The 24346-nt window shown below is 41.9% G+C and overlaps 1 protein-coding gene across 1 annotated transcript in view; it reads right to left on the reverse strand.

Annotated features, from left to right (window-relative positions):
- Positions 1–175: 175 nt before the first annotated feature.
- The window catches only part of LOC117560808 (ankyrin-3-like), a 103057-nt gene continuing 78886 nt past the window's right edge, over positions 176–24346 (reverse strand). Inside the window, 14 exon segments of the mRNA XM_034237860.1 lie at positions 176–2206; positions 6020–6111; positions 7163–7276; positions 7402–7485; positions 7820–7897; positions 8532–8694; positions 9998–11354; positions 13498–13641; positions 13992–14123; positions 14378–14452; positions 15319–17230; positions 17232–21460; positions 21463–22530; positions 23860–23941. Of these exon segments, the coding sequence (XP_034093751.1) occupies positions 6040–6111; positions 7163–7276; positions 7402–7485; positions 7820–7897; positions 8532–8694; positions 9998–11354; positions 13498–13641; positions 13992–14123; positions 14378–14452; positions 15319–17230; positions 17232–21460; positions 21463–22530; positions 23860–23941 (9510 nt within the window). The 3' untranslated portion in view covers positions 176–2206; positions 6020–6039.

Here is a 24346-nt window from a genome sequence, read left to right on the forward strand (position 1 = left end):
ATTATTCAACATAAATGAGCAATATCCTCATAGGTTCCCTATGAGGATATTGCTTGTTGATATTGTTTGTTTCCTGATCGCACAAGGCAGTAGAGACAAGCAGCCCTGGAGATGTATGCTCAAGTCACATGACTGTGGTTGAATGAAAAAGTACTCAAGACAAGAACAGAAACAATTGTATTGCGAAATCAATGCATTTTTATTTTTTTTTGAATTTTTTAGGTTGATTTTTGTAAAGACATCTGAAACATTTGTGGTGGCATCATTGCGGCTATAGTCTCTAAAATACCTTGAATAACCAAAGTGCTAGAATAGTTACATTGCAATGGCTTCACTCTGTTAGTAAGAATTGTACATCAAAAAATCTGCTCAGGTGAAAACACATATCAAACAAAATTGACAGTTCAGCCATATCAAAGGATCCTCTACCCCCTGATTGACATAGTATAAGGGGATGTGGTACAGCGCCTTAACTGACTTCCTTTACAAGCCCCGCCCCTCCCCGAAAAAAGTTACATAGTTTCCTTGTCCACAGCATAGATATCGGCATACTGAGCCATCGCACCAGTAGAACACCACACTTGAACTACATGGGCATCTAATGAAAACCAATACAAAGGTAGTTCCTTATGTAAAGTAAAATAAAATCTGATGAGCTAGTGAAAACATTTCTATTCGACACTGCATATACAGACTCTCAAGCCTAAAAAGATCACACAGTTTCAGAGTTTAACACAATTTATTTAATGCTTAAATAACTGTTTTTGACCATCCAGTGTTTTTGTCATACAATATGCTATTAAGAGCTACAATCAAATAATGTCTTTATGTGACCTTAATGTGAGTAGGTTTTAAATAAGGAAATACTTCAACAAAAGAAATCCAAAAATGAAATGCCCCAGTTTTCCTTTAATACCACAGCAGTCATAAGAAAACCAAATTGACACACTGCTAAAATGATTACAAACAGTCTAACAGTGTACAGAGACTCCTACACCTTATAGCCATTACGCACAATACAGTTATAATTTTACAGCGAGCCAGCCTACCAGCATTTACATTCAGATTATTTCGTTCTCATAGCAGAAGCTGCCCTCCGTTTCACATAGACAGACAAGACATCACACCCTCAATAAGCTATAGAACTTTTTTCATCCTCATCCCGACGTGATAAATGTTTAAATGGTATCCTTTTTCAATTTAAAATATAAAATTGGTGACATGTTAGGGCTATATGTGAACACAGATAAAGGGTTTTATTTGTAATTTGAATACAGTGTTTGCAAAAAAATTGTACTTAAAATAATGTGAACAGCATGCATGAAAATATGAGTACTCTGAAAGGCTTTTTGTTGGATTAGATCCATTCCCACTTTGGGAATTACTGAAATTCCATTTTCTGGAAATGTCCTCAGTTAAAATCAAACCAGTTTTTTTTCATGTACAAACATTATACCTGCTCTAATAAGTAATTATACAAGAACCTGTGAAGTTACACTCAAATCTTTAAAAGTGGAACTGTTTCAATAAAGTTTGAAAGCACTTGAAAAGGTTACTCTCCTCCGTGTGTCCTCAACCAGTAGCTTACCCTTTTTTAAAGAATTTTACACATTGTAATTTTATATACAGAAAAAAGTTCTTGTGTTAGTTTAAGTTTTAAAAAGGAAGAAAAAAAATCCCCAAACAATTTACATCCTGACAACAATGGGTTCAGGAAAAACTATAAGGCGAGTGTTGAAGTTGGATCAGAATTGTCCCATTGGATTTTTTTTGTGTGTTATTGTGTCTACTTCATTCTTTCCACCCACCGTGTGGACTGAGCTCTTGTGCCATCTTTGGTCACAGTGTCACCTGTGTGGTTGTCAGTAATGGGAGTCTTTTATCGTTTTCACAACAAACGATACTCCTCTAAAAAAGCTCTCACAACAACAGTGGACCAATGGCACATATTGTTTCACACAAAACAGGAAGCAGAATCATTGTCCACGGGTCCACCACAGCTAAGAGTGAGAACCTCCCGGTGCTTTCGTTGACAGGTAGTGAGTTTGTCATGCTAATGCGTAAGTCAGAAGGGTCGACTCCTCTCGCGTGAAAACCGTTTGTTTGAAGCAGAAAGTTGCAGACTGGACCCTGAAGTCCTCACACCGGAGCCTCGAGCCCTCGGAAAACGTATTTCCAGGAAACACCTAACTTAGTTCCTGCACACCTGGAAGACACAAAAAAGTACATTACATATTGAAGCATAATTAAAGATATAAATATATAGATTACAATCCAATTGTTTTTACAGGAATAAAACTGAATGCCATATATGTTATGTCTTCACTTGTTTTAACAGTCTGACTTAGAGACATGTATCCATTTCTTGTATATGTATCTCTTCTTTATAGTTTGCACTATTACAAAAAATATACAAATATACAAACATAACAGATAACAAATGACAAACAGTGCAGGAAGAGGCAAACAAAGAATTGGGCATATTTAAAGCCCCTTCTTAAGTAAAGTCATTAGTTTTATTTAAAACACAAGACCAATTGCTTGATTTCAATACAAATCGCAAACTTAGATTCAATAATGTCTACAAATGTAAATTATTTTTAAGGAAAATGTTATCTTTATATAGATATTACATTCATTTCAACGGTTGTAATCATTCTCTCACAAAATCATTTTTTTCTACTTTTGAAAATCACAGTCACGATCTCCTAGTCCATTGTATGACAACATGTCAACATGTTAACAAGACCTGATGGTCCGTGGGTTGTTATGGTGACCTTCGTTACCATAGAAACTATTTTTCCAGGCTTCCCAGTAGGGCCAAATCATTTGTAAGTCAGTATTGTACAGATGGAGTGATTCACTGCAAACACAACACAAGGCTGAACAGCAGTGGGGATTAACAGTCTGGCCAGTGGGATAATAAACTCTTTCTGGATGCTACTGTGCCGCTGTGAGTGGAGGATTTAGTGGACAAAAACAAGCATGGAGGGTATCAGGGGGGCTTTATATTGTTGAGGTGTGTGCCGCTTGTCAGCCCTGTTCCCTATTCACACACAATCAGACATGTTGCTTATTGATAACCAGCTCAGACGTCAGCCAGCACCGAGTCTGTGTGTCAGAGAGACGGAGCAGGTATCAGGGGAAGGGGACATTAATTGAAGGGTTGGACATTTTGGTTTTCTCTCAGTGGGGCAAAAATGTATTTAGTCAGCCACCAATTGTGCAAGTTCTCCCACTTAAAAAGATGAGAGGCCTGTAATTTTCATCCTAGGTATACCTCAACTATAAGAGACAAAATGAGAAAAAAAGAATTTAAAGAATTTATTTGCAAATTTTGGTGGAAAATAAGTATTTGGTCAATAACAAAAGTTCATCTCAATACTTTGTTATATACCCTTTGTTGGCAATGACAGAGGTCAAACGTTTTCTGTAAGTCTTCACAAGGTTTTCACACACTGTTGCTGGTATTTTGGCCCATTCCTCCATGCAGATCTCCTCTAGAGCAGTGATGTTTTGGGGCTGTCGCTGGGCAACACAGACTTTCAACTCCCTCCAAAGATTTTCTATGGGGTTGAGATCTGGAGACTGGCTAGGCCACTCCAGGACCTTGAAATGCTTCTTACGAAGCCACTCCTTTGTTGCCCGGGCGGTGTGTTTGGGATCATTGTCATGCTGAAAGACCCAGCCACGTTTCATCTTCAATGCCCTTGCTGATGGAAGGAGGTTGTCACTCAAAATCTCACGATACATGGCCCCATTCATTCTTTCCTTTACACGGATCAGTCGTCCTGGTCCCTTTGCAGAAAAACAGCCCCAAAGCATGATGTTTCCACCCCCATGTCTCACAGTAGGTATGGTGTTCTTTGGATGCAACTCAGCATTCTTTCTCCTCCAAACACGTCTAGTTGAGCTTTTACCAAAAAGTTCTATTTTGGTTTCATCTGACCATTCTCCCAATCCTCTTCTGGATCATCTAAATGCTCTCTAGCAAACTTCAGACGGGCCTGGACATGTACTGGCTTAAGCAGGGGGACACGTCTGGCACTGCAGGATTTGAGTCCCTGGCGGCGTAGTGTGTTACTGATGGTAGCCTTTGTTACTTTGGTCCCAGCTCTCTGCAGGTCATTGACTCGGTCCCCCCGTGTGGTTCTGGGATTTTTGCTCACCGTTCTTGTGATCATTTTGACCCCACGGGGTGAGATCTTGCGTGGAGCCCCAGATCGAGGGAGATTATCAGTGGTCTTGTATGTCTTCCATTTTCTAATAATTGCTCCCACAGTTGATTTCTTCACACCAAGCTGCTTACCTATTGCAGATTCAGTCTTCCCAGCCTGGTGCAGGTCTACAATTTTGTTTCTGGTGTCCTTTGACAGCTCTTTGGTCTTGGCCATAGTGGACAGGTGTCTTTTATACTGATAACGAGTTCAAACAGGTGCCATTAATACAGTTAACAAGTGGAGGACAGAGGAGGCTCTTAAAGAAGAAGTTACAGGTCTGTGAGAGCCAGAAATCTTGTTTGTTTGTAGGTGACCAAATACTTATTTTACCGAGGAATTTACCAATTAATTCATTAAAAATCCTACAATGTGATTTCCTGGATTCTTTCCCCCATTCTGTCTCTCATAGTTGAAGTGTACCTAGGATGAAAATTACAGGCCTCTCTCATCTTTTTAAGTGGGAGAACTTGCACAATTGGTGGCTGACTAAATACTTTTTTGCCCCACTGTAAGTGAATTAGGCACAGTGCTGGTGCCAGGAGGAGATTAGCTTAGCATACAAATAGGGAAGCAGCAAGCTAGAATCTGTCTAAAGTTAAAAAATAAGTATCAGCACATCTTCAGTTCACATTTAACACATTGTATCTGGTTTAATAAACACACATGTGAACGCCTGATCAATGCACTTTTTAGCCTCTTCCCCAAAAAACACTAAAGTCTTCCTACAAGTTCCTTTGCCTTCCCTACTCTTAGAGCTAGACTAATTATCTCAAATGGAAAATCCAACAACCCTCTTCTCAAATTAAAACCATATGTGACATCAGAAATTGATTTTGAGGGATGGATTTGAGGGAAGCGAGATACGTTTATGTTGGTTTGGAAAACATTTATATCCCACTTCCTCTCTCAGAGAAGCTAGGAGCCACAACATCAGCCTATTCACTTTTAAAGATTGTTGACAGACCCTGTCCTCTTTAGTAGTTTATACAGTATATATACAATTATCTCTTCATTTAATCAATTGATTTATTCCTGTTAATATTATTGATTTAACTACTTATTTTTTTGTTATATTTTTGCCATTATTTGTTTGTTAATCTGTTTTTTATTTTCCAGAATAATTCTTATAATGAATTAATTCATCTGTGGTAGATTTGTGTTTCATATGTGTGATGTTATGTCTCAGTACTATTTGTTATATAAAAGTTACAACAAAAAAACAACTAACAAGAGAAAGCTTACCACTGTTTAATCTTTCTGACAACATTTGGTCCAGTTTAGCCAATCACTTCTGAGCTGCATATTCACTGGTTGCCTGGCAACCTCACTGTGACGTAATGCCTCCGCGAAGTGATGCACGGCTGTTGTTTATCAAGAAATGGTTAGAGCACATCACTCCCCCTAAAACCACACAATGTTGTTGTGGCATTACTTTTTGTGTACGAGACACAGCTTGTTTATTAGTGGTGCTTGTAGGCGTATTATTTAACTTTGGAGAGATTCTTCGAAAAATGCAAATGAGCGTATTTGCCAAAATGTTGAGAGTACAGAGTGAGCAGGAGCAGAGCGCTGAAGTGAGCAGAGATAGAGTACAACAAAAGAGCCAGGATATGAGTATAAGAAAGCAGAGTGGGTTAAAGAAGAGAAGTATAACTACGGGAAACTTAAAGAATTTGGATAGAGCAGTGGACTATGAATATGTGTAATCACATGGAAAAGGATGCATCATAAACACAGACACACAGGACAATAATGGAGAGGAACATGCTGCACACGGATACATATGTAGACTTCTGTACCTGGTAGAGCACAAGCCTCTCTATGAGTGGAGATTTTTGTCCCCCGATCTTCTGTCATCTTTTCGTCTGCTGTTCCGCGACCCTTCTCCTTGCTATAAAACACAAACAGAAATAAAGTTTAGACGCTGTATTCTTATCTTTTGAGAGGAGGAAAACCACCCAACACACAAACCTGAAACTGAGACAAAGAAGAAAGAAAAAACTTCAGAGTTATGTAGGAAGAGCAATCTGAAACTAGGAAATGTTATTAGTAGTTTGATTGTTAGGATTATTATTAAGGCCCAAACCACACATCAACCAGACACCTGGAGGAGGAGAAGTTGTATTATTATGGAAAGAAACAAAAGAAGCAGATTATGTTTTCACAGCAGAGTCACAGCACTCATTAGTCTTACTGTGAGTTAGGGTTAAACCCTTTAGAGGACTGTTAAAACCACAGTCAGCATCCCCTTTGGTGGGCAAACCCAACAGTCACCACACAGTGTCAAAACACAACATGCACAAATATGCTTCAAATGGCTGCGTCTCTTTTGAATTTGTTCCCATCAAAGGTCAGTTATCCCGAACCGGTTAGTGAAAATGTTAATAGAACTTTCACCTGCACTGCTGGAGGAGAAACATGATCAAATCTCACAGGTTCTCTTTTTGACTTAATTGTTTGACTTAAAGCTGCACTCGAACATCAGTGGGATGTAATATTGAGGTTTCACAATGCTAATAATAAAGTGGTTTCAATAAACAGTTCTGTCTTGGAGACATCATTATTTCTCAACATCTTTAACTCTTTTTGTTCATATTGTTTCGTAATCATTTTTAAAGTTAGGCAATGTATTTTAATCACATGCATGGCAATATCAAAGATATCTGCTTGTTCCACAACTTCAGTGAGGTTTTATGCAGCTCTCACTGAGTGCAGAATCTGTGGAATAACATTTTTGTGAGGCAATTAATAGTATTTATTCACATATTTACAATCCTTTATTTGATTGTAACCCCATTCTGTGATTTTAACAAAGTCTTTGCCAGTGCAGCTTTAAGCCTAACCTTTACATTAGCTGTAAACCTCCAACTATAGATGCAGGCATGCAGTCTAGATTACACTTCAAACCCAGGAACACAGTGTAAGGGTGTCTTCATGCCAACCTCGGACCCTTCTTCCTGCAGAGTGGGACTGTGCAGGAGGTCTTGGAGCCACCTGTCATCCCCTTGGTTTTCTGGGGTGGGAGTTGTCACACGTCGGATAACCTTCCTGATGACCTGCCAGAGGAAAAAGGACGTTCGACAGAAGAAGAAAATATCTGATGGTGTCCTCTTTCATAAAAATAACTTTTCCTGTAATGATTCAGAGCTGAATGGGAAGTGGAAAATACGTTTTGCATTACTTTTCTACTGATGAGGTTACCATCTTGGTCCATATAGTGTTCCTCGCTCACAGACTCGCCTGGGATATTCTTTGCTGCTTCTCCCTGCAAGTGATTGTGGTTAGCACATGAATACAGGCTAAAAATGGCTGACTTCTGTCATAAAACTTCACCATCACCACACCGAAACCACACCTCATAAAGAACCTATATCAAAGAGAGGATTAGCAATATGAAGCTTTACCAACCAGCCACAAATAACACCTCAATAGGTTGAATAGTCATGTTCAAATATGACTATCACAACATGTATCAACACACAAAGAGAGTGTAGCTATCACTTCACCCAGTAATACCACTGCAATGCACACCAGACTGACCGGTCTAAACCAAACCAAACCAAACCAAGCCTAGATTCTGCTCCAGGCTTTCGGGGTACCTTTAAAATGAGGCGGCGTCTGAAGATTCTGGTGGTTACAGTCTGTTCTTCCTCTGAACCGGAGTCTACACTAACCTGCTGCCGAGGAAGGTTTTATAAGGTCAGTACACAAACACATGGAGGGAGTCAGGAGGAGAAAGAAGCTCTGGGTAAAGAGAAGGATTAGTTCATTGAGACATTTTGTTGATGTCCTTTATGTACTTCAACATCACTGCTGGCTGTATCAAAAAAAGGAACCTGGAATAAAACACTGATGGGTAAAATAGGTCGAATAAGGTGAATAGGGTGAAAACAACACATTACAGAGAACCTTCGCTAAGTTCATTACTTACATAAAGACAATTGTTTTTCTGAAATGTAAAAAAGCAAATAAGGCACTATCTGATTAAATAACATGCTCATTTGCATACATTTCCAGAACTCCAGAAAGCCGAACACTGGATAAAGCCAGGTTCAAACATTTTCTTTGTTGACATACTATAGTCAAAAGTATAAGAGCATAAGAAATACAAAAAACGTGCCTGTAAAAAAAAAAAATGAATTAGATCAACTTTACAAAAAGAACATTTGTTTTTTTATAACTTAAGAATGTCTCCTGCACTAACAAAATCACAGTAAGTCTTCAGTATCAACACAAAAAAAGAGGATTTTCCACACTTTTATGAAATGTATTTTCTTTGAGATGTTTTATAATTGTTGCTTGTAACATTACCTGGACTTTTTTCTCCGACACTAGTGCTCCCTCTTCTTTTCGGCCATTCGATGATTCCGAGGAGCGGTCCTGAGGTGAGTGCCTTGAGTTGTTGCTGTTCCGTCGGGACTTCCCTGATTCGCCTCTAGACGAGGAAGTGATGGACTCACTGGAGATTTCTTGGCTGTTGGGTAAAAAAAGACAACATTGTAATGTAATAATATAACTTCAAGAACATCGTAGAACATAAAAGACATCGTATGAAAAGATTTGTGAGAAAAAAATGGAAGGAAACGGTACATTCAAATTTTAGGTTGGCAAATAGTTTGGGAACACTTGAACTGATGCCCATGTTTATAATGCATAATAAACTTACTTAAAGTGGACCTATTATGCTATATTGGAAACATATATTGTAGGGCCATACCTATACAAAACATGTCTGTGAAGTTTTTTGCTTAAAATACCAAACAGTTCACCCATTGTAGCCATGCCTCATACTGCTCATACCCCTCTTTTGCAGCCCTGTTAGAGAAATGTGGATTTTGGGTCCTTAGCTTGAAAAAAAAAAAGAGAAGGCGGAGCTAATGCCTGATCAGAATTCTACCGGAGATAAAGTTAAATTCTGCTGTGATAAAACCCCATCCTGTTCTAAACCACATCAAGGATTATTTCTGAAACAGTATGGAGCTCAAATGCTTTTTCTCTAGCGGGATTATCACAAGGTGAGTTCTTTTTTTATTTCCTGCTTTTTAAACACATGTGCTCTACAGTACAGGTTAGCTCTGAGTGTTAGCGAGGCTTGCTAATGTAAACAAAGACGAGATTACGTCCAAAACACGTCAGGCATTGTTTCCGATAGCAATTTTATGTGGGTCCGCTGCCGATTTGACGTCAGATCGGCAGCAATCTGTATCCGCTCGTTGTACACCCGTTTTTAAAAGATTTGGGTACGGAGGAAAAGAGAGAGGGTTTTATTTTCTGACGCTGCGTGAGTTCCCCAACGCACCGGGGACACCTATTTATGTATAAAATACATCACAAAGTGCGTTTTGCATGATAGGTCCCCTTTAATTATAGTTATGAGCACTCACACATGTTTATACAATATAATACAGCATTTATATGACTTATAAAGGTCAAGTATCATGCCACATTTAGTTTTTACGTGGACTGTACATTATATTGTGATTATGATTATGATAACAAGCTGGTTATAATAAACTATTAGTGGGCATTGTTTTCCTTTAAGTTAACCAAAATGACGACAATTTATTTTAAAATGCCCTATAATATGTTATGATTATTTGTATAAATATGAATATTTATGAGTATAAATACTTATAATTTAGAATATACCGCGCTATTAGCCAATCAGAACACATTATAAATATGTTTGTAAGTCATTTGTACATGAATATCATAAAAAGTGCTACCAAATGTTTTTGTTATTCTAGGAGGGAGCCTATAGTGTTATATTACGTTACCTTTCCCGCCTGTCGAGCAGGTCTGAGCTGACACTGCGGCCGGGCGTCGGAGGTTCCACATTGACGCTGGATGAATCACTGTGCCAACCTGAAAGTGAACACACTTCTTTTTCTGCCTGTTCAACCTGATCAAGAGCCTCCTGAGCTTCAGTCATCTCTGCGTCCTCCTTCTTGTCCTCTGAGCCTTCTTCTTTCTCCACCTCCTCAAACAGAGATCCTTCTGGGATTTCTTTGTCTCTGTCTCCCTCCTCCTCTTCCTCATTGGATTCAGACTCACTGGGCTGACGTTCCCCGAGTGCCTCAACCCAGGCTTGAGGGGAGAGGAGAGCTACGGACTGACCCCCTTGGTCCTCTTTAAACCTCAGTTGTCCATCATCCACTCTGTCATCGTGGTAGACCCTTTCCTGACTGCCCCTTTCACATTTTTGTATCTCGGCTATTTCATCAATACCCTCTTTGACAGCCTCTGCCTCTGAGGTAGAACCTTTTTCCACTTCATGCCCAATTTCTATCACATTATGCTGCTCTTCTGACAGATCCTGCATATCTCTCACCTCTTCCACCTCACAGGCTGTTCCGTTATCCCCATCATTTATCATATCCTTCTCTTCTGCCAAGATGATATTCTCCTCTTCCAGCTCGCACCTATCTTTTGTTATCATCTCACATTTTCTTTCCACGTTTTTAATCAAGTCCTGCTCTACCCACCTTTCCACAAATCCATTTCCATCCACTAGCTCTGCCACAACCTTCTCTATTTCCTCGATCACTTCCTTTTCACCTCCTTTCAAACATATATCCTCCTGGTCCCAATTGGGGGAACCCATCTGCACTCCTCCGTCTCCAATTTGTGCTCTGTCGTCCGATAAAGGTGTATTTGATGATACTGATGAGAATGAAGGGGAAGATGTGGAGTAGGCCATGTCAACGTCTAACTCACACATCGCAGGGAGGGATTGTGACTTGGGCCTGTGGATCAGCTCCATTTCATGACAAGACCTGTCCTCCTCCTCGCTCAGAAGCAGCTGGTCGTTCAGGGCGATGTGGGGCTTTCTGAACTTGGGAGGGATAGGATCAGGGAGGACAAAGACTGGGACGGATAAGGCGAGCTCACAGGGTCTGGGGGCGCTCCTAGGGGGGCTTTCTAGCTCTCCGCCTTTCTCTATTTCCGGGCTCCAGGGCAGGGAATGAGGCTGGGAGTCGGCCAGCAAAGGGGTGTCTGGGTCTGGGTAATGGTGTTGCTGGTGGTGGGCAAGGAGGGCAGGGTTGGGGGTGACGGGGAGTTCGGGCTCCAGGAAGTTGGGGTTGGAGTGCAGTGCGGCGGGGGACTGCAGCTCCGCTAGAATGCTCTGAAAATCTGTAGGTGACAGGATGACAAATGTAGAGACAGACACCCACTGAAGCATGCCACAAAGGAAAATAACACACAGAGAAACACACACACACACCCTAACACAAACACCGTATGACATGGAAGATGGTACAAAGACTGAAGTGTAAATGCACAAAGCTAATGCAGTAAAATGTAATAAATACATGCAATACTTTTTAAAGTGCATGTTTAAAAAAAAAATAATGCCGTTTTCAACACAAATACAAAATAAGATATGATGTGATAATAAATAGTTGTTTGATTTTCAGTTAGTGTGAGGTAAGACATTGAAAGTGGGATACATAAGTGATGTAAGGCCATATTAATTGTATGGATTGTGATGAGTGTAAGATATTAATACTTTGTTCGGTTAAATGCTCACATGAGACATTTGACGGATGAGAGATGTGGGAAGGAAAAGGGGAGGAGATGAAACAGAAAAAGGTTAAAGCATGCTAAATGAAGGCTTCCATTGTGGAAGGGTCGATGGGTGTTCGAGTCGGAAGAGTGGAGGGCGGAAAGGTACACTGACATGCAGGACAGGGAGACAGGGAGCGGAGGGGAGGGGAGGAAGGACTGGGGCAACAGGACCCAGAGGGAGGGATGGGAGGGAGAGTAGATAAGGAGAGAGGGGAGACAGGGCGAGAGGGGGAGGCCAGCGGAGTCACTGAAGACTCTTTAGTTGGAGACAGGGTGACAGAGGGTGAGGCAATGTCTGAGGGTGAGGAGGGGGTGGAAGAAACAGGTATGGTGAGGGGTTCAGAGAGGTTAGAGGGGGAGTCAACGTGGTTGGCAGCAGTATGAGAGAGCAGGTCGGAGGTAGATCCAGATAATGTTGAAGAGGAGGGGTTTTGCTCAGCTTGTGAAGGGATTGGAGCCGGAGTAGTGAGTGTGGGGGAGGGTGGGACCAAAGAAGAAGGAGGAACAGGTGAGGAAGGTAATGGTGAGGTGATGAGAGGGATAGGTGAGGGCGTGTTGGAAGAAAAAGGATCGGCAGGGGGACACTGAGGGATGAGGCAGGTGGGAGGCGGTGAGAGGAAGTTGAACTGGGGCGATTTAAATTGCGCTGGAGGTGCCAAGTCTTTGAGCGAAATGGAGGACTCATAACTCTTAGAGCGGCGCAGGGAAAATATGCTGCTGGGAGGTGCTGCAGTCGGTGAAAGAGGAGTGGGTGGAGGGGTCAGCGTCGGAAAATAGGGGGTGGGTGGCTGCAGGATGAAGGCAGCTTGAGTGCTCCCAGGAGTTAGGGGGATAATAATGCAAACTATGGGAAAGGATGCAAAATAATAAAAAATTGAGGAGGAGTGGAAAAGAAGACATAAAATATTGTTTAGTGTGAAACATGCGTGCACAAGAAGACAATGAATGAATTACATGACTCAGGATTTGCGGAGGAGGAGGCATGGATAAGGAGAGGGCAGCACATGACTCTTGATTTGTTAAGAGCTGCTATGTGCCGTTATCAGCAGTAGATACTGCTGCGGGGAGGTGATGGGAGGCAGGAGGAAGAGGAGGAGGAGAAGGCGGAGGAGGCAGCCTGATTTCACAAAGGAAGAGATTCTCTCATCTATCCAAGGAAGGCTCAGAGGAACTGGAGGAGAACTATGAGAACTAAACTAAACCAACAAAGAAAAGCAGACTCTACAGGGTTAAATCATTTCTACTCAGGTCAGACATTATTGCAAAAACATCTAAAGCAGTACGTAGAATGCAGCATGCACTAAGAATGGGATTTGAATAGTGGATATTACTCATTTGTCACAACTGGATACACTATTTTGATTTGTATAGGAATGTTTACCCTGATTTAAATGAAAATGGTAATTAATTCAACAGAAGTCAATTCAAGTTAATGCAAGTATCTACAAGCATGGCTATATATAGATGCAATTTATAAGAAGAAGAATATAATCACTTCTATGGCATGTCTGTAAAGAATATTAATCAGGAATGCATTTGGGGAACTACAGTATAGGAGCCAGCTATTCAAACAAAATCCAAATCGGACTGTAAATCAGCCTCTCTAGAGATTTGCACTAGGACTAAACATTTGTGATCCATGCATTGGCACACCAGATAAAGGTAGCAGGGAGAGGTAAGAGGTCAGCTAGACAGAGCTAAACTTTACCATCAGCCTGATCCCGGAAAACAGCGTTATCATCGGCAAAACATCTCGTGCCTGAAATGTTACCATAGTCAAATATTGGGCCCTCCAGTAAAGTCACAATATCCATCCGATTGACTTTGGTCAGCACTGAAGATAAGGCATCCGCTGTGGAAAAACACACATAGATGTTATTGAGTTACCTGAAATAAGCTGAAACAAAGTTTGTACATAGGATCAAATGAAAAAAATAACTATTTTCCAAAGAGTCAAATATGTGTGCATGTCTGCATCTTCACGACATATTAGAGTTATGATAATACAAAAGAAGGACTCTGTGGAGGATAGACCAGAGAAAGACAAATAAGAAGGGCACTTTAAGATGAGCTACACAAACACTTGAGTGAGCTAGAATAAAAAGTTGGTCATTTTTGTGCCTTTTATCTAGAACAAAGAGTGAGAAAGAAATAAAAAGACAGTCAGAGTGTAAGATTTGTAAAATGTAAAAATAGTCTTACTTGTGGCATTTTTTCCTTCCCGACTGACCCATTTCTTAAGAAGCATGAAGCTCTGTGCTGTCAGAGAGTTGGGGTTCTCTAGTCTGATGTGGTTGATCTCATCCACTGTGAAGTTCATCTCCCGAGCCAGCTCTGTGATGGGACACAGAAAGAAACTCATAAATATTCAACCTTTGATATTGACATTTTATTCATAGTGCAAATGCAGACCGCAGAAGGTAATGTACAATACATATATTTACATTTTTAGATGATTAAACAAAAACAGCATAGATGAGCGGTAACATGCTCTGTTAGCCTGAAGATGGCAGTAAATAACAGGGTTTGAGACTGACCAAAGACAGGAAGTCAGGGGGAGAAAAGATGCAATGCAGGAGGTTTCTTACCCGTCCAACTGAGTCCCAGGTGATCTGCAACGATAGCCATGCGCAGGTCTGTTCGCTCACAAGGACTCTGGGGACCTGGGAAGATGGAGGACAATGACTCATCAATACCCTCACATTCCTCTCCCCCTATACACTAATGTAAGAGAGAAATAAACATGTGTATACTTTTCCTTTTCTGGCCACTTGTTCATCAGAATTAACAATATTAATCAAGGTTGTGTTTTAGATGTATACTATAATGGTTAGTATATAAGTGTGATATGGGTTACATTTTCCCCAGGATGGCAAGAAAAGGATATTTTAAATCAGAGACATTATGGACAACTTAAATATGTTCATAGAGTAAGTGGTGCTCTGTGACTGTTTGTGGTATGTATCCTCTAGGCAGGCAGTAACTGTCATGAGAACCACACAACACAAAGCATAACATGAATCTCAACAACAGACTTGTTTTTCTACAAATCTAGGATGAAAAAGTCTATGTTAGAATCTAAAATGTCAACATGCAAAGACGCTTTTGTGTGTTCTTTGCCAACACTAGTTGAAATGACAATTCAGTAAGAACAAACTACAACAATAACTTGGTAGCCACCCCGCACAGACAGATAGACAGACAGACCAGGGAGTTGTTAAAAAGGGACTGGTTGTGCCAGTGGACCAGTCACTACTACTGGCATGCTCATCTACTATATCAAGGTTTAAAAAGGGTTGAAAAGGGGGAACAGAGAGAAGAGAATCTTGCAACAAGGACAATACAGTACACAGTACATCAATGACAAAAAATAAATTTAAATGACAGCTACTGTTCTGAAGAGAATATGTAAACACGCCACAGGCATTCCAGTCAATCCATCAAACGATCACAACGATGTCATGCAACTAAAAGTGAAATATATAAATATATAGATGTATTTTAAACATAGTGTGAAAGTTTTACAAACTAGGCTTGATCTCCGCGATGGGAGGCGTTCGAGACCCTGTGAGTCCCTGACTGCCCTCCTTCCCACCAGTCCGCCTACTCCTCCTGCTCCTCTCACTGCCGGAGGCCCTGTCCGTCGTCGCCACCTTTGCCCTTACGGACGCGGCCCCGGCCTCAGCCCTCGAACCTCTACCAGACCTGGATGAGCGGGAGGGCTGGGAGGGCTGGGAGGGCTGGGAAGGCTGGGAGGCGTCCGACAGAGAGGTGCTCCGGGAGGTGCTGTCTTCCTCCGACTGCTCTGTCTGCGTCTTTTTCTCCTCCTCTGACAGGCGGTCCACCAACTTTTGCGTCTCCCCGCTAATGCCTTTAAAGTATTCGATTGTGCGCTTACAAACCTCACTAGGATTCTCCTGCCTGGCCTGTCTACATGCTCCCTCAACTGTGACATTGCTGACCTGATGCCTGTCCTTCAGTGGTAACCTTGAGGGCAACTGTATGGCTGCTCTCCCTGTGTCCAACGCCCTAGTTGGACGTGAGGTAACCCGAACAGAAGCAAGAGAGCTAGCTGTGGCAGCAGGGCTGGTCTTTTTAACATCCTTGATTGGTATCCTAGACCTTGGTTCTACTTTGGCTATGGCTGGCTCTCCTCTTTTCCTGACCTCAACCGTCAAAACTTGTTTGGGCTTCTGTTTGCCTATGGCTGTTCCCTGCGTGTGAAATGACCACCCTGATGCTTTAACTGGAAGCCTCGACTTGGGCTGCCTTACTTCACTTTCTTTAACAGCTTCACTTGTCTGCTCCTGCACTTGACTGCTGTTGTGTACCTCCACTTCTAATTCCCTACAGAAGAGTGTTTCTATCCTACTAGCTTTTTGAAGAGTGGGCTCAGAAGAGGACTGCAAATTAAACACAACACTACCACACTGAATGTAGTTGGCCTGAACACTGGAGGACTCAAGGTTATTGTTGTTGTTGCAGTTTTCAGTAGGGTAGTCTCTACTCTCTAACTTGGGCTCTGTCTGTCTGCTAGTCTGGCTCTCTGTACTCTGACCCTCTATACTGATGTATTCTGGCACAATCTGACCCTCTGAGATATCAGCTTTACAATCGGTGAGATCCCCTGAGTCCTTTTTCACAGTTATAGAAGCAGCTATGCCCATCTTAATAGGAGTGCGTAATTTGGGATCAACCTTAGAGGCTGTGATTGTGCATGAGGAGGCGGTCTCAGCTATGGCTTCACAGGTGGGGGCGTCAGTACCGGTGTAGCCAGGGTCACTGCCAGGCTGTGCAGTGCTGCATTTCGCTGTTGTTGCTGCTGGTGTTGTTGGTGTTGTGCTGCTGTCTGTGGTAGTATCTATAACCTTCACCATGCCATCTACAGTGGCCCTCTCCCCTGACTGAGAGGAAATTACCCCCAGGATCTTGCCCCCTTTCCCCTTTTCCCCTGTTTTAGGGTCAGAGGAATGCTCACCAATCTGGAAAAACTGAAGCCTCTCTTCAACAAAGTCCCGCTTGCTCATGTCAATAGCACCACTGCGCGTCATCTCAAACATCTTCCCTTCGTGGAACGGGAAGGGGTTAGGCTCACTAGTCGGTGTGCTCTCATCAGTCGGCGTTCGAGCGGGGGTTGTGTCAGGTGTTGTAGCTTGTGATTTGTCCTCCACCGATAAACCAAAGGGCTTTGGATCGTCGTCTTTTGTTTTGGACTCAAAAACTCCATCATTATCACCCCCTTTGGTAGACCAGGGGTCAAAGTCCAGGCCTTTGGTGGCAACAGTTTTAAAGGTAGAATTTAGCTCCTCTTCAAGTTGGTAGCCAAAGTATTCATCTGCAAAGGTCTGCCTTTCTGGATGTCTTCCTTCGAGGGTATAATCTTTTTCATCTCCACTGGCTGACGATGTGTTGGTTTTAGTCTTCCCATTCTCCCCCCCCTTCTTCACATTTCTCTTCCTCTATCACTTCAAGCTTTGACTGATTAAATGAGCGATCGGTTGTTTTTCCATCAAAGGACATACTACATGATTGAGGGTCCTCACTCAGGCCGTCATCCTCATCCTGAAGGTCATACCCATCTAAAGAGTCTATTTCAGTAGCATCTGTGTCATGTGAAAATTCAGCAGTGGTTGCTATGGAGCAGTCAGTAATTGACTGGTCATTGCCATTTTGTTCAAAGTCAACATCCTCCTCCTTTACAACACCATTGATCCCAGACTCATTATCATTGCCATTATTCTCAGATTGTTTTGATATCTGGTGTTTATCTCCCTCCTCTTTCATTTTGAAGGTGTACTTTTTTATAGGGATGGGATGGAAGACGGACTCATCATCACTGGAGTCGCTGTTATCAGCTCCAGGAGGAACAGGGGACGGAGGCTGGACCCTGATGATCGGCTCTGCTAAGAGATGCCTATCATGCTCCTCTTGGAGGTTAACCTCAATCATCTCTGTCTCTGCCTCAGAAGAAGCACAAGACCCCCTTTTCTCAGGGTCGGACTGCTCTGCCTCTAAAGGAGGAGGAGGTGGAAACTCAATATAAGCCACTCTTTTCTCCTTTAACTTCTGTCTCTCTGCATCCTGTTTTCTACTGTGATTCTCTGGGAAAGCATGCTTGGATTTTTCCTTTGATGGCCCCTTGTAGATGAAGGTCTTCCCGTCTTCTTCCTCAGGGATAGGGCTTGGCATACCAGGCATGAAGCCTATCACAGACTCTGGTGTTTTTGAGATCAGACTCACCTCCTCTGAGCTTGGTGTCTCAGGGGTCACAAGACTTTTCCCAGAGCTGTCCATGAAAGTCACTTGAGTGTCATCTTCTGGACTTCCTTGGGGAAATGGAGACGGCTGCTTGACAGTATAAAATGCACCTCTAGTCTCCTGCACTGTCCTACTCTCATGGCTTACTATCTGTTTGTATGTTCCCAGCTGCCCCGAGGCTGTTTCTGTCTCATACTGCTTTCCTACTTGGATACTAACATACACTGGAAGGGGTTTAATATCTTTGAAACCCTCTGTGACAACTACAGGAGTTATTTCACCCAAATAATCTGCTTGGTCACCATCAACACCGTTACACACTACATTTGATAGGCTACCGTCTGATGAGTCTGTTGATTTTCCTAGGGATGATCCACGAGTAGACTTGTTGGAGTCAGAGCTACTGTGTAATCGACTTCTAGCTAAAGTAGGTATGTGAGACCCTGCCCTTTCCTGTTGTTCAACAGTGGCATCTAATTTTAATGTGGTGGATTTTTGAATTTCCGAGAAATTACAAGGCTTTCTTAAAGGAATTTGCGATTCCGAGTTTTTTTTTAGACCATCGTTGCTATTTGGACTTTCATGGACAACGAATTCTGTGTATATTATTTTCTTAGCGGTTTCTTGAATTTGGGAATCACTATTATTGCCATCTTTCATAGAATCATGGATTAAAGAATGAGATACTTTGGGAGATTGGGGTTTATACTTTCCATAGTCTTGGTTCTCCCATGTTTTGAATAACTTGTTATCTTCCTGGTCTTTTCCACTGGTCTCATGCTTGGGGGAGAACTTATTTGATTCACTATCTACACATTTTCTCTGGTTTCCCGGACTGTCTGGCGTTTTTGGAATGCTTGGTCCTGCGAACACCTGATACACTGGTAGCTTACTTTCCTGAAGTTTTCTAATAGGGGGATTTGAATCTTGGCCACCCTGAGAACTCCTATCTTGCCTTTGAGCCTCTTGCTCAAACTTCAGCCTCACTGCACTTACTTTGGAGGAAGACATTTGAAAAGGTTTAGGGCTTTCTCCTGTGCTTCCCTGTGATGTACCATCTCCTTGTTTTCTAGCGTCTGAATCACTGTAGTGTATCAATACTCTCCTCTCTGGACTACTAGGTAAGCTTGCACATTTTCTATCACTGGAGCTGAATCTGTCCCTAAGCCTTTCTCTGCTCCACTCTTCCCCACTAGCCCCACTTCTATAAGCTGACCTCTCTGGACTGCTGTGTGTAGAACTCGGGCCCGATCGTGATTCCCTGAAGTCAGGTCTTCGAGACTTCTTCTCTGGAGACGAGAGCTCATCGTTTAACTGTTCTGTTTTATCTCGAAAGAATTGAGATACCTCACTGAGTTTTTCCTCTGCCTCCTTTACAGTCCTGTCCACTCTGTCCTCGTAGATAAGCTGTTCTCTATCCTTACTCTGTGTGTCATCAGACACACGCATCCAAACTGATTGCTTTGGGCTACCAGGCTCAGACGAATACTGCAAAAGTGTTAGTTTGTCAAAGTTATCATCAACATTTGCCATTCTTCCAGATTTGTCATACACATTTCTCGACGACCTAAAGACATACTCTGTCCTCGGCCCACCTGATCTACCCTCACTGCTACTGCTTCTGTCTGGTGAGTGGAAGCGAGACCTATCTCTCAGATATTCCTCTGTGTCAGAATGAGACTGGTCAAATTTCTCAGAGAGAAGCATTTTTTCTGCAAAATTATACGATTCTCCCCTAAGCTCTGATGATTCATCATCATTGTACTCGACAGATTGCTGGCTAAGTAGCTTAAGTGTTTTATAAGAGTCATCTGACATGAGTTGGGCTGAACTAGGGCGACTGTCTTCCTCTTGGTACACTGGAAGTGATTCCTCAGGCTCATCCTCTTCCTGTCTATTCCCTGGGTAGTAATACATTTCCTTCTCTGCATGGTTTTTTGTCTCCCTGATGATGACCTCAGTTGGTTCTGTTTTATTGCCTTTTTCAATGTGTACTTCAATTATTCTTTCAACTTTAGGTTTGGAGATGTCCTCGAGGACTCTTTGAGATGTTTCCTCGTTGCCAGACTTGTGTTCAAAAAGTCCAGCCAGCTCTCTGGAAGGGTCTTTGCCTGACTGAAAAGCCTTCATTATGTCATGCACAGACATTGTTTCCTCACAGCGCTCCGATGCTGCTTCTTTGCCAGGTGGTTTGTGGTACACCATCCTGGTAGTTGTAGTGATGTGAGTCTCCTCCTTTACCCTCATCCCTTTTCCCATTGGATCTTCATCAGGGCTGACTTTTATTGAATAGCATTTATTCTGATCTGGACTTGATGTAGCTAGATGCCCTTTAAAGTCTGAATCAATATATCTGACAGGATGAGCATCCTCCATTGTAGGTTGTTTGTTATCCTCTGGGGGCTCATAGCTCCTGATGACATGAACAACCTCAGTCCTAGTCTCAGTGATTACTGGGGGAACTGGGATATCCTGAAAAAGGGCCTTGGGACCCATTCCCTCAGCACTTTGAGGAGTAGAGGGTGTCCTTTCACTGCGGGTCTCAAAGCCACTGTCTGAGAGGGGGCTTTTATCTTGCTCATGTGAGATATCATCAGGTGAGTCTAGCACAGTGTCTGCTCCAAAGAGCACATCTGCTACTTTACTGAACTCTTTGTCTGAAAGGGAAGAGCGCATGTTTGTTGGAGGCATTTTAAGCTTATGCTCCTGAACTGCTATGGTGGGTTTTAAGACACGTTTCTGCTTCTCCTTGCCCTCTCCTTCTCTCTTGCCCTCATCTACTTTATGCTTTGTGTCATGCATTTTGGAGAAAGAGCTGCTCCCAACATCATTGGTCAGGTAGTCAACTACTTTGGAAAGATTGAAATCTTTATCTGGTATTGTTTTTGATTTTGCTTGAGGAACCACAGTCTCATATCTTGGCGGATAGCTCCAGTTGCTTGGAGGCTGTTCAACTTGTACTTTTGAGAAGTGTATGTCGTCCAAAGAACCCCTCGCATGGGTAACCCTACCATCTTTCACAGCATCTTTAGTAAGGATTTGGCTCACTTTTACCAAATCTTGCTTTACTTTCTCCACAATTCTATATGGCTCCTCATCTTCTATCTTAGCCTCTTTGGCAGAATCAGACTGAAATCCTTTATTGGCTGTGGAATTTGGGTCTGTCTGCAAAATGGCTGACATTCGTATCAAGTCCTCTTTCATTTCGGCTACATCCTTCAGAATCTCTTGACTGGATGATAGTGGTGATGTAGTGTTTGATTTCAGACCAGGAGGAAAATGAGGGGTTTTTATTGGGGAAAGAGTTCTGGCAAAGGAAGACTGCATGTGAGCATTCACCTCAACTGGGACTGTCTTTCGAGGAGACAGAAGGGCAGCAGCTGACTTGGACACCTCAGGTAACTTTTGAACTGAGGCTCTGGCAGCACGTTAATAACTGAGTACACTGGAACAGTCATTGTACTAGATGTTACAGCAGTGGTGGCGTTAGGAGGGGATCTTAAAGAGGCGTAGAGTGAATTAGAAGCTGATGATCTAATTGACTGATATGAGGATGATGGAGAAGAGGACAAAGACTTCAGAGTGCCATAGCCTGCAGAACAAGAATTAAATGTTTTTTCAACCTCCTCAAAGGCTGCATTGACGCTTGTCGTTGCGGCATTGGTGGTGGCTTGTATTCTCTCTTGAAGACTGTTTGCGAGAAGAGATGTTGGGGATGAAGAGCGGTACTGTGTAGGCGACACAGTTCCATTAATAAGAGATGCAGCACTTGGAGGGGTGTTGGATTTAAGTGGAGACGTAAGAGATGAGAAAAGGTTTCTTGCAGGACCAGTGACGTCTGAGGCAAAGGAACGTACAGAGGAAAGACCAGGGACTGTTTTTATAGGTGAGGAGGAAGATGCAGCGCAACTGGAGCCACCCATAATGGTCTTGTAAGGCAGGGGTGAACTGAACATACTCAGAGATGATTTGGGAGAGGTTGGTGGGGTCAAGCTTATCGATGCTCTCTCAAGAAGAGGGCTTCCTCCTGCAGAAACAGTTATAGGGGAGGTCCTAGCAGACAATGCTGCCAGTCCTTTCATTGACGTAGAATCTGGGGTACTTCTGCCTGGTGAGGCCAGGGGACTGGGGCAGACCTGGACTGGGTACTGGGCTTGCTGGACTACCGTTTTTATAGGCGAGGAGATAGTTCTGTAAGATCTGATGGGAGAGGCCATGTCACTAACTGACTTTATAGAAGAGGCAGGTGATCCGGGGATGTTGGTCTTGATGGGGGAGGCAGAGTTGATGGACCAGACAGACTTTAATGGAGAGGCAGAGGGCGTGTTGGATGACGAACTGGAGATGGAGCCAAACCCAGACTTGGCTTGGCCAGCGACGGCGACAGGAACAGGCGACCACGCCTGATAAGATCTCGTTGAAAAGACAGGTTTGTGAGGGTAGCTAGAAGGCTGTGTTCTCTGCGAGCTCCGATCAGTTGTTTCTTCAACAATAATTTAAATCAAAGCAATAAGGAAATCAAAAAAAAAAGTAACGGAAATAATTTGAAATAAAACATAAAAACCAGAAAGAGAAATTTGAGTCAGTCAGAAACAGCAATATTCACATCAGCAAGACAATTTGTTTAGACATGAATTGTTATAAAGGCCCCTATTTAAAAATTCCAGGATGATATGACAAATGATGGTCTTATACTCAGTGAATAATGAAAAAACACACCTGATAAAGAACATAGCATGTATTTGAACAAAATGTTGACATGGTAGACCTGACAAAAAATGACATGATAAACAATAAATACAGTTCCATTGACTTTTGATGTGCTTAAATCTATTTGCCTTCTTGCAACAGTGTCTTTTACAGTACATGTTTGATTGACATGTGTTTATCCTTTCATTTAGTTCATTTCAATGCCAGAGATGACCCCACAAGTGTATAGCATTAGTAAACAAAATACACTTTACTTGTTTGGTCTTGACTTATAATAAAATACGAGGTTGCACTTCACAAAAAGGGAAAAGTAAATCAGCCATTCATGCCTTTTCAGAATGCTCTGCAATTAAAGCCACATTTAAATTGGCTCTGTGTTTTTCTGTTAAATCAGCGTTTCTCAAGTCATAACTATGAATATATTTTAAATAATATCAAATGATTGTTAACAAAATACTTTTTTGCAGAAAAGACTTGGATGGTCAAGGCTGGAATAATGAAACACAGACAGTTCCCCAGAATTTGAATAACTTCAATGTACTGATAATACACAAAGTAGAATATCAAAACTATCCCTAAAAACAATATCTTCAGAGTAGGGGAAATCAAGTTAATGTAAAGTGCAACCCGTTACCACATTGTTATACACAGCCGCACACAATCATAAAGCCAATAAGAGTGAAATGGCCACCAGAAAATGAGAACAATTGAAAATAATATTTTATTCAACATGAATCAAAACATTTTTTGCTCAAATGATAAATGAACAGACAGACATTGAATCCCAGTGTTTCCAGAAATGTAAGATAACATAACAGTTGAAACAGGGAGACTTTTTGTCAACATGGGGTGGGTAAGCAAAGCGTAACACACAGTAAACCATGCAAATGGTTGATGAATGACATGATTAAAGAGTTTGTGTCAGGTGAATAGAAGAAATGATTCATGAACAAGTTGTCAGGTAGATCTCCTTCTATACTTTGGCTATATGAAAATATGTACACTATATAAAGGGACCTTTAGAGACTAAAGCTAATAGAAATCACATAAATATCTGAAATCAATTGAAAAATGTCATGTAAGGTAAAAATGGGAAACTCACTCGCTGCTGGGTCGGTCAAATAGCTGTAGCGCTTACGCAAAGCTAAGGAGGCAAAGGTATGACGTCGTTCTGGCTTTTCAGTCTGAAACAAACAAAAAAGAACAAAAGATGCTTTAACATAAAAAATATGGTGAAATGTGATTCTGACCTATCAGAATGAGGTCTAAATAATAATGTTATGTAGTTAACTTAAATACTGCAGTGCACGAATGCTGTTTTTTTATTTTAGTGAATCAGCAGATGCTGTTAGTACTGGCACAAGGAGGCACTGCAGGTGTACTGTGGTGTCTTCTCTGGAGAGTAATGGACTGTTTCCCTGCATCCTTCATTCACTGCATTTCTCAATGTCATAACTACAGGCATTATGTCCCTTCTTAATGGCCTACTCTAGTAAAAAGTTAGTATGGGCAAAATCCAACTCCCAGTAAGCTTTGTGAGTCAAACAGAGACCCTCTTAACATGAAGACACATTCCTCAGATCGTCAAA

Source organism: Gymnodraco acuticeps, unplaced genomic scaffold (genome assembly GCF_902827175.1).
Source record: "Gymnodraco acuticeps unplaced genomic scaffold, fGymAcu1.1, whole genome shotgun sequence".
NCBI classification, from domain to species: Eukaryota; Metazoa; Chordata; class Actinopteri; order Perciformes; family Bathydraconidae; genus Gymnodraco; species Gymnodraco acuticeps.